The sequence below is a fragment of the Babylonia areolata genome, chromosome 21, assembly GCF_041734735.1.
Source record: "Babylonia areolata isolate BAREFJ2019XMU chromosome 21, ASM4173473v1, whole genome shotgun sequence".
NCBI classification, from domain to species: domain Eukaryota; kingdom Metazoa; phylum Mollusca; class Gastropoda; order Neogastropoda; family Buccinidae; genus Babylonia; species Babylonia areolata.
In genome coordinates this window covers 52,897,898-52,907,893 of record NC_134896.1, presented here as the reverse complement: position 1 = coordinate 52,907,893, position 9,996 = coordinate 52,897,898, and the positions used below count along the sequence as shown (strand labels likewise).

The following is a 9,996-nucleotide window of genomic DNA, read 5'->3' as shown; positions in this document are numbered from 1 at the left end:
TACCTGGCAGATCAGGTGGTGTGTAAAAGCGTATAATTAATGATTTCGTCCAACACTCGGCATATATCACAGATTGACATAAGTTTACATTTGGGCCAACAGCAAAGTGAGAGCTGTATTATCAATGGTTTCTCCAGTCTATGGGAAATCATTTACAGCTTAGCCTTTTGACTCTCAAACTAGGAGGCAAAATTGCACTGGCTCTTAGTGCTGCAGCCTTGTGGGCTAGTTGGCCTTTGGGAACCATCCCAACGCTGACTGTCCTAAAACTCTCTTGGCCGAGAGAGTGGGGATGTATTTGGGCAAGACATTCTCCACTATTATCAAATTCTAGCCCCAAATAGTCGGAACAGCAGTTGCCTCCTCTGCTGTTCTGATGGTCATAGTCGGCCACGACTGACTATCATATATATATTTCGTCCGATAGCGCAGAGTGATGCTTCTGCAATAAACTGAAACCGAAACTATAATCTCCTCACCCCCCCCCACCCCCACCCCATCACCCACCTCCCTCCACAGGTTGTGACCTTCCCTCCGTTTCCTGGCAACGAGTCCAACTACCTGCGCGCGCAGATTGCGCGCATCAGCGCCGGAACTCAGATCTCTCCGCTGGGCTACTATCAGTTTGACGAGGACGAGGAGGAAGATGAGGAGGAGGGAAACGGTAATTCTGTCACAGTTTTGGTTTTGTTTTGATGATTACAGATACACGATGCATGAATACTTATATATATATATATATATATATATATATATATATATATATATATATATATATATATATATCTATCTATCTATTTTATAACTCTATCATTCACTGAAAACACAAATTCCCGCATGAATATTGAATGCAGTCGGCACAGTCTTCTACAACAAGTTTCGTATCCGGTGATCACAACTGCGCAAATTCTCCATTAAAACGAAAAAACAAAAAAATAGATCAATGAATGAAATAATGTAAATGAAAATTATAACAAAATAAATGGAAGCAAACTGATTGCTTTTTTCTTTCTTCCTTCCTTTTTTTCTTCTTCTTCCAGATTACTAATAAAATCGTGAATTAAGTGATCACATGCAGCTATGGTTGTCTTCATTTACACGTACATGGAACGCATCTTGTGAATGGTTGTTATATAGTTTATTGACTTATAGATGTGAAAATGTTCTTTGAAGCTTTTTTTTGTTTGTTTTGTTTTCATTGATCGTTGAGAGAGAGAGAGAGAGAGAGAGAGAGACAGAGAGAGAGAGAGAGAGAGAGAGAGAGAGAGAGAGAGAGAGAGAGTTAACCTGTTTAGTTTTATCAATCAGTAAAGCTAACATGGCTTGTTGTCCCCCCACCCCCTCACCCTCACCCCTCCCAGGCCCCACCAACTTCATAGTGAGCGAGGAATTTGAGGCCATACCCGTCCGGGAGCTGATCGACCCTTCCCTGGCCAACTGGGTGCACCACGTGCAGCACATCCTGCCGCAGGTACTGAGGTCGTCACGGTGGTGGTGGTGGTGATGATGATGGTGATGGTGATAGTGCTGGTGGTGCTGGTGATGATGATGATTCAAATTCAAATTCAATTCAAATTCCAAAACACTTGGTTAATCCACATGGAAATTAACGTGTGCAATCACAGGCTCGTTGTAGACACCAACATGGCGCACACATTAAGACAATTAAGTATTGCACAACAATGTATACCGATAGAAAACATCCAGCAAATAAAATATAAATATTTAACTATCACCTTCACCCCCCACCCCCCACATACGTGTAAAGACAAGGTAGTGTACAACAATGTAAAAAAAAAAAAAATCAAACAAATAGATCGTATATGAATGTAAAATGCACACACACACACACACACACACACACACACACACACACACACACATGCACACGTTAAGACAATAACGTTTTGCACAACAATGTAAACAAAAACATCCAGCATATTAGAATATCCATCAGTTGAATCGTGTTTATAAGTAAAATGCACACACACACACACACACACACACACACACACACACACACACACTGGTGATGGTGATGATGGTGGTGATGATGGTTCTGGTGATGGTGCTGATGGTGATGGTTGTGATGGTGGTGATGGTGGTGGTGATTGTGGTGGTGGTGCTGGTGGTGGTGGTGGTGATGGTTGTGATGGTGGTGATGGTGGTGGTGGTTATGGTGATGGTGATTGTGATGGTGGTGATGGTGGTGGTGCCGGTGATGGTGATGGTTGTGGTGGTGATCGTGATTGTGATGGTGGTGATGGTGGTGATTGTGATTGTGATGGTGGTGATGATGGTGATGGTGCTGATGGATGATGGTGGTGGTGAATATGGTGATGATGTTGATGGTGGTGATGATGTTGATGGTGGTGATGGTGATGGTGATGGTGGTGATGGTCTTGGTGGTGATGGTGATGATGGTGATAGTGATGGTGATGTTGATGGTGATGGTTGTGATGGTGATGATGGTGATGATGGTGGTGATGGTGCTGGTGCTGGTGGTGATGGTGGTGATGGTGATGGTGGTGATGGTGATGGTGGTGATGAATATGGTGGTGCTGGTGATGGTGATGGTGATGATGTTGAAGTTGTTAGTGATGATGGTGATGGTGGTGATGGTGATGGTGATGATGGTGATGGTGCTGATGGGTGATGGTGATGGTGATGATGATGGTGATGGTGGTGCTGGTGATATTGGTGCTGGTGCTGTGATGGTGATGATAATCATAATCATAAACTTGATGATACCATCAGTATCCTGGTCAGCTGGGCGAATCACGAATAACACATTCTGCCTCAGATAATGACTGACAACAACACAACAAGAACAACAACTTTCCTCCCTCCCTGTAGGTCGCTGCAACAACAACAAAATAACAACACAATAACAACAACAACACAACAACAACATAATAACAACACAATAACAACACAACAACAACAACACAATAACAACACAACAACAACAACACAACAACAACACAACAACAACAACACAACAACAACACAATAACAACAACACAACAACAACACAATGACACCACCACAACAACAACACAACAACAACAACACAACAACAACACAATAACAACACAACAACAACAACACAACAACAACACAATAACAACAACAACAACATCACAACAACAACACAACAACAAATTCCCTCCCTCCCTGTGGGGTCGCTGCAACAACAACAACACAATAACAACACAATAACACAACAACAACACAATAACAACACAAACAACACAACAAAAACACAACAACAACAAAACAACAACAACAACTACCCCCCCCCACACCCCACACCTCCCTCCCTCCCCCACTCTCTAGGGTCGCACCAGCTGGTGGAACCCGTCCCAGAAGAACGAGGAGGAGGAGGAGGACGAGGACGAGGAGGAGGAGGAGGAGACTGAGGAGCCGGAGCCCGAGGAGGGGACCGCCGCTCCTGAACCCCCTGTCTGAGGACGAGGAGGTGAACAACATGCCCCTGTGGACCGCATACCTGTCCACCAACACCATCCCCCAGTTCGCTGTAGCAGTCATGCGATCCAACCTATGGCCCGGGGCCTATGCTTTCGGCTTTGACAGGTGTGCTTTATGGTCCTGCTGGTGGTGGTGGTGGTGGTGGGGTGAGCCGTGATTTGACTGACTGCTTGCTGTCTGTCTGTCTGTTTCGTGTGTGTGTGTGTGTGTGTGTGTGTGTGTGTGTGTGTGTGTGTGTGTGTGTGTGTGTGTGTGTGTGTGTGTGACACTGTGTGTGTGTGTGTGTGTGTGTGTGTGTGTGTGTGTAAAAATGATTCATGAGGGTTAGAAGTTGAGCGCGAGAATTACCCTTGTGCCAAGGGCAGTAACTCTGAGTGCGTCACATTTTTTTTTTTCTTTCTTTCTTTCTAGGGAACATGTAAAAAATGAGTTCAGCAGACACTGAAGAACATTTTAAGACCAGTCTACATCATTCTCAGGGGGCGGAGGAGGTGGGGGGTGGGGGTGGGGGTGTGGGGGATGGATGGATGCACAGTATGCCCCTCGACCTCGCAGACTGTTGTTGTTATATGCAAGGTCCAGTCACCGCGTTGGATTTATCCGAGGTTCACGTCTCTGATGCTGCAGCTGTTTGATATATTGTTTTCTATCGTCATACACCAGACGTGGCGCAGCGTGTATGGATCTGTCCGCACGCACGTTTTGTCATCTCCTTGAAACCGAAAAAACAAAAAAAACAAACAAAAACAACAACCGACAACAACAAGAACAACACAAACCCAACAACTGAATTTGTTGTGAAATTTGAAAACCCGTTTGTTGTTGTGTGCAGGAAATTTGAAAACCCGTTTGTTGTTGTGTACAGGAAATTTGAAAACCCGTTTGTTGTTGTGTACAGCAAATTTGAAGACCTGTTTGTCATTGTGATTAGGAATTTTGAAAACGCCCTGTTTGCTGTGTACAGGAAATTTGAAAACCTTTTTGTTGTGGCTGTGTGCAGGGAATTTGAAAACCCGTTTGTTGTTTTGTACAAGAAATTTGAAAACCCGTTTGTTGTTGTGTACAGGAAATTTGAAAACCTGTTTGTCATTGTGATTAGGAAATTTGAAAACGGCCTGTTTGTTGTGTACAGGAAATTTGAAAACCTCTTTGTTGTTTTGTGCAGGCAATTTGAAAACGTTCTGTTTCTTGTCGTGTACAGGAAATCCCTGTTTGTTGTGTACAGGAAATCCCTGTTTGTTGTGTACAGGAAATCCCTGTTTGTTGTGTACAGGAAATCCCTGCTTGTTGTGTACAGGGATTTGTTGTGTACAGGAAATCCCTGCTTGTTGTGTACAGGAAATCCCTGCTTGTTGTGTACAGGAAATTTGATAACCTCTTTGTTGTGGCTGAGTAAAGGGAATTTGAAAACGTCTCAGTTGTTGCTGTGTACAGAGAATTTGAAAACGTCTTGGTTGTGGCTGAGTACAGGAAATTTGAAAACATAGTTGTTGCTGTGTACAGGGAATTTGAAAACGTCTCAGTTGCTGTGTACAGGGAATTTGAAAAGGTCTTGGTTGTTGCTGTGTACAGGGAATTTGAAAACGTCTCAGTTGTTGCTGTGTACAGGGAATTTGAAAAGGTCTTAGTTGTTGCTGTGTACAGGCAATTTGAAAACTTAGTTGTTGCTGTGTACAGAGAATTTGAAAACGTCTTAGCTGTTGCTGTGTACAGGGAATTTGAAAACGTCTTAGTTGTTGCTGTGTACAGGGAATTTGAAAACGTCTTAGTTGTTGCTGTGTACAGGGAATTTGAAAACGTCTTAGTTGTTGCTGTGTACAGGGAATTTGAAAACGTCTTAGTTGTTGCTGTTTACAGGGAATTTCAAAACGTCTTAGTTGTTGCCGTGTACAGGGAATTTGAAAACGACTCGGTTGTTGCTGTGTGTACAGCAAATTCGAGAACGTGTACGTGGGCACGGGCCACAAGTACTCGCAGGACAACTACACGCCGCCCCCTCCCCCGCCCATCCAGCAGGAGTATCTCACGGGCCCCGAGATCACAGAGACAGAGGACCCCACTCCGGAGGAAGAGGCCGCCGCCAAGGCCGCGGAGCTGGAGGCCGCGGATGCCGAGGAGGAGGAGGAGGAGGGGGATGACGCGGAGGAGGAGGATGATGAGGAGGGTGATTAGAGGCTGTGCTGGTTCAGTCGGTTGTGGTGTGTTTCAGAGAATGTGTCAGGTTAGCAAGCAGTACACCTACCGTGTTCAGAGAATGTGTCAGGTTAGCAAGCAGTACACCTACTGTGTTCAGAGAATGTGTCAGGTTAGCAAGCAGTACACCTACTGTGTTCAGAGAATGTGTCAGGTTAGCAAGCAGTACACCTACTGTGTTCAGAGAATGTGTCAGGTCAGTCAATTGTGATGCGTTTCAGAGACTGTGTTGGATCTGTCAGTTGTGGTGTGTTCAAAGACCGTGTTGGACCAGTCATTTGTAAATGTGTTTCAGAGACCACGCTGGGTCTGTCATGTTGTAAGGTGTTCACAGACTGTGTCAGGTTAGCCAGTAGTAATGTGTTCACAGACTGTGACAGGTTAGCCAATAGTAATGTGTTCAGAGACTGTGACAGGTTAGCCAGTAGTAGTGTGTTCACAGACTGTGACAGGTTAGCCAATAGTAATGTGTTCACAGACTGTGACAGGTTAGCCAGTAGTAGTGTGTTCAGAGACTGTGACAGGTTAGCCAATAGTAATGTGTTCAGAGACTGTGACAGGTTAGCCAGTAGTAATGTGTTCACAGACTGTGACAGGTTAGCCAATAGTAATGTGTTCAGAGACTGACAGGTTAGCCAGTAGTAAAGTGTTCAAAGACTGTGACAGGTTAGCCAGTAGTAATGTGTTCAGAGACTGACAGGTTAGCCAGTAGTAATGTGTTCAGAGACTGACAGGTTAGCCAGTAGCAATATGTTCAGAGACTGAGAGGTTAGCCAGTAGTAATGTGTTCAAAGACTGTGACAGGTTAGCCAGTAGTAATGTGTTCAGAGACTGACAGGTTAGCCAGTAGTAATGTGTTCAGAGACTGACAGGTTAGCCAGTAGTAATGTGTTCAAAGACTGTGACAGGTTAGCCAGTAGTAATGTGTTCAGAGACTGACAGGTTAGCCAGTAGCAATGTGTTCACAGACTGTGACAGGTTAGCCAATAGTAATGTGTTCAGAGACTGACAGGTTAGCCAGTAGTAATGTGTTCAGAGACTGACAGGTTAGCCAGTAGTAATGTGTTCACAGACTGTGACAGGTTAGCCAGTAGCAATGTGTTCAGAGACTGACAGGTTAGCCAGTAGTAATGTGTTCAGAGACTGACAGGTTAGCCAGTAGTAATGTGTTCAGAGACTGACAGGTTAGCCAGTAGTAATGTGTTCAGAGACTGACAGGTTAGCCAGTAGTAATGTGTTCAGAGACTGACAGGTTAGCCAATAGTAATGTGTTCAAAGACTGTGACAGGTTAGCCAGTAGTAATGTGTTCAGAGACTGACAGGTTAGCCAGTAGTAATGTGTTCAGAGACTGACAGGTTAGCCAGTAGTAATGTGTTCACAGACTGTGACAGGTTAGCCAGTAGTAATGTGTTCAGAGACTGACAGGTTAGCCAGTAGTAATGTGTTCAAAGACTGTGACAGGTTAGCCAGTAGTAATGTGTTCAGAGACTGACAGGTTAGCCAGTAGCAATGTGTTCACAGACTGTGACAGGTTAGCCAATAGTAATGTGTTCAGAGACTGACAGGTTAGCCAGTAGTAATGTGTTCAAAGACTGTGACAGGTTAGCCAGTAGTAATGTGTTCAAAGACTGTGACAGGTTAGCCAGTAGTAATGTGTTCAAAGACTGACAGGTTAGCCAGTAGTAATGTGTTCAAAGACTGTGACAGATGAGTCAGGTGTCGTGTGTTTCAAAGACTGTGTTGGATCAGTCAGTAGTGATGTGTTCAGAGATCGGGTCAGGTCAGTCAGTAGTACTGTGTTCACAGACCGTGTTGGACCAGTTAGTAGTGGTGTGCTCACTCAGTGGAATCTCAAAGATTCTCAGGAAAGTGATGATGAATGCTAGGCTGCTGAGTTATCTTAGTTGATGTGCAATATGTTTAAGGAAAAATGCAAACGTTTCAGTCTCCAGAAAGTACGAGGGTCATTCAATAAATAAGGTGAATTTTTCGGTATAAGGACTTCTAATACAGATAGAAGCTTACTTTTTTTTCTTTTTTTTTTTGTTTTACTTCTTTTTCACATGGATTTAATTTGTTTTGCAGATTAAAAAAAAACTTTGAGAGTTTTGGCGATTAACAAAGATGGCCGACCAAGAAGCATGCTCCAGGATTGAACAGCGGTCAGTTATCAAGTTTTTGGTTGCTGAAGGGTGCAAACCAGTTGAAATTCATAGGAGAATGTCAACTGTGTATGGTGCCACATGTTTCAGCCGAAAAAAATGTCTACAAGTGGGCTAAATTGTTTAAAGAAGGACGGAGCAGTGTTGAGGATGAAGACAGGCCTGGAAGGCCTGGAGCGACTGGTTGAGACATCAGTCCAAAGATTTGTACGCTGAGGGAATACGGAAGCTTGTGCACAGATGGGAAAAGTGTGTGACAGTGCTGGGAGACTACGTTGAAAAATAAAAAAAAGTAAGCTTCTATCTGTATTAGAAGTCCTTATACCGAAAAATTCACCTTATTTATTGAATGACCCTCGTATCAAAGGACTGATCCACGTACACTACACTACTTCTGCTTCAAAGAGAAGCATACAAAAATAACTAGCAAAGGCATTGATGTAATGAAGGGTGCGGACTAATCCATGTAATTATATGTACGCAACATAACATCAGAAAGCATATAAAACAGATAAAAGAATGGCTATGAGACTGTTGAACTTCAGTTTACATATTCAGATAAAAATTCCGAGGATAGGTACGAATGAGTCGAGATCAGGATGAGATCGTTGTGATTAAATGTTCAGCGCAGGTTTTGTCAGGATGTTGACGAAAGAAACGTTTTGGATTGTTAAAACCGATAGACGGGCGCAATAGCCGGGTGGTTAAATCGTTGGACTGTCAATCTGAGGGTCCCGGGTTCGACTCACGGTGACGGCACCTGGTGGGTAAAGGGTGGAGATTTTTACGATCTCCCAGGTCAACATATGTGCAGACCTGCTTAGTGCCTGAACCCCCTTCGTGTGTATATGCAAGCAGAAGATCAAATACGCACGTTAAAGATCCTGTAATCCATGTCAGCGTTCGGTGGGTTATGGAAACAAGAACATACCCAGCATACACAACCTCGAAAACGGAGTATGGCTGCCTACATGGCGGGGTAAAAACGGTCGTACACGCAGAAGAAGAAGAAGTTAAAACCGATGAACTGATATCCGTTCAAAGACAATCAAAAATAATTTCTTCTATATTCAGTCACAAGTTGACATCCCTGAATTAACCTTGTTCAATTTTCTTTATTTTTTTTTCATATACATTAATTTGTTCTAAAAAGAAAACAAACAAACAAAAAACAAACGCCTGTAACAATAAGTTGACCGAAAATTAAGGTCGTGCTCTGTAAGACCCGAGTGCCACAACGAAAGTTTGTCACTTAATCGAAACAGAAAAAAAAAAGCAACTCAAAGTACCTGAAAGAAAAGAACAACTCAGCAAATGGTTTTACCGTATTTGTCCATCCCTCTCTGTCTCTGTCTCTCTGTTTAGGCATGCATATATTTTGTTCGTCAGAATGATGTGAATTTTTCAAAGAAAGTAAAACTAAGGACAACATTACTGTGAAGGTATGTGTGTGAATGAGCAAAATAGTGTGAGTGAAATGAATGAGTATCATGATCTTCGCTTTAATTGCCTGTAAATTCACACACACACACAAAAAAAAGATTGATTTTGTCTTCCCATGTCATCTGTGATACACTCTTAAGTGAAAACTGCATTTTGACTGACGCACATTCATGTTGAAACATTCCATTTTGTACATAGATGGACGGACAGTTTGCAATCTCCGTGTTGTTCTGCTGTTGGAAATGGGCGTTATAGTTGGTTTTTTTTTTGTCTTTTTATCTGTACCTGCAATATGAAGTTTTTGGCACGCTGCTTCATTAGTAAGAGTACTCTTTTTATTTCCATGCTTACGTTCGATGCCGACAATCATTTCGGATATGTTGCAGTTTATTGCTCTTGAATAAAGTGAAAAAAAGAGAAAAAAGCTGAAGTATGCCTTTGATGATTTTTATCTTTCTTGATTCTTTTGTGTTTAGATTCTGTTTGTATGTCATTCGTGTGTGTGTGTGTGTGTGTGTGTGTGTGTGTGTGTGTGTGTGTGTGTGTGTGTTTCTCCCCCTGTCTCTCTCTCTCCTTGTGTGTGTGTGTGTGTGTGTGTGGTCACACCTGGGTTGAACTGAATCAACATTCCGGATTTTATTCCCCAAGTAAACCTTTAATTACTGTGTGCTGGTTTTGCGGTAATGTTTTCTTCTTTTTCTCTTC

At 43.0% G+C, this 9,996-nt stretch overlaps 1 protein-coding gene and 1 long non-coding RNA gene across 2 annotated transcripts in view; both read left to right on the top strand.

Moving 5' to 3' along the window:
* The window catches only part of LOC143296271 (radial spoke head protein 6 homolog A-like), a 14,776-nt gene extending 8,687 nt beyond the window's left edge, over positions 1–6,089 (top strand). The window contains 5 exon segments of the mRNA XM_076608109.1: positions 520–664; positions 1,362–1,471; positions 3,340–3,441; positions 3,443–3,597; positions 5,424–6,089. Of these exon segments, the coding sequence (XP_076464224.1) occupies positions 520–664; positions 1,362–1,471; positions 3,340–3,441; positions 3,443–3,597; positions 5,424–5,664 (753 nt within the window). The 3' untranslated portion in view covers positions 5,665–6,089.
* A 1,043-nt stretch (positions 6,090–7,132) lies between these two features.
* On the top strand, positions 7,133–9,648 carry LOC143296355 (uncharacterized). Its single transcript, XR_013057131.1, has 3 exons — positions 7,133–7,181; positions 7,218–7,323; positions 7,394–9,648. It is a non-coding gene; the product is annotated as an uncharacterized LOC143296355 (long non-coding RNA).
* The last annotated feature ends 348 nt before the right edge of the window (positions 9,649–9,996 follow it).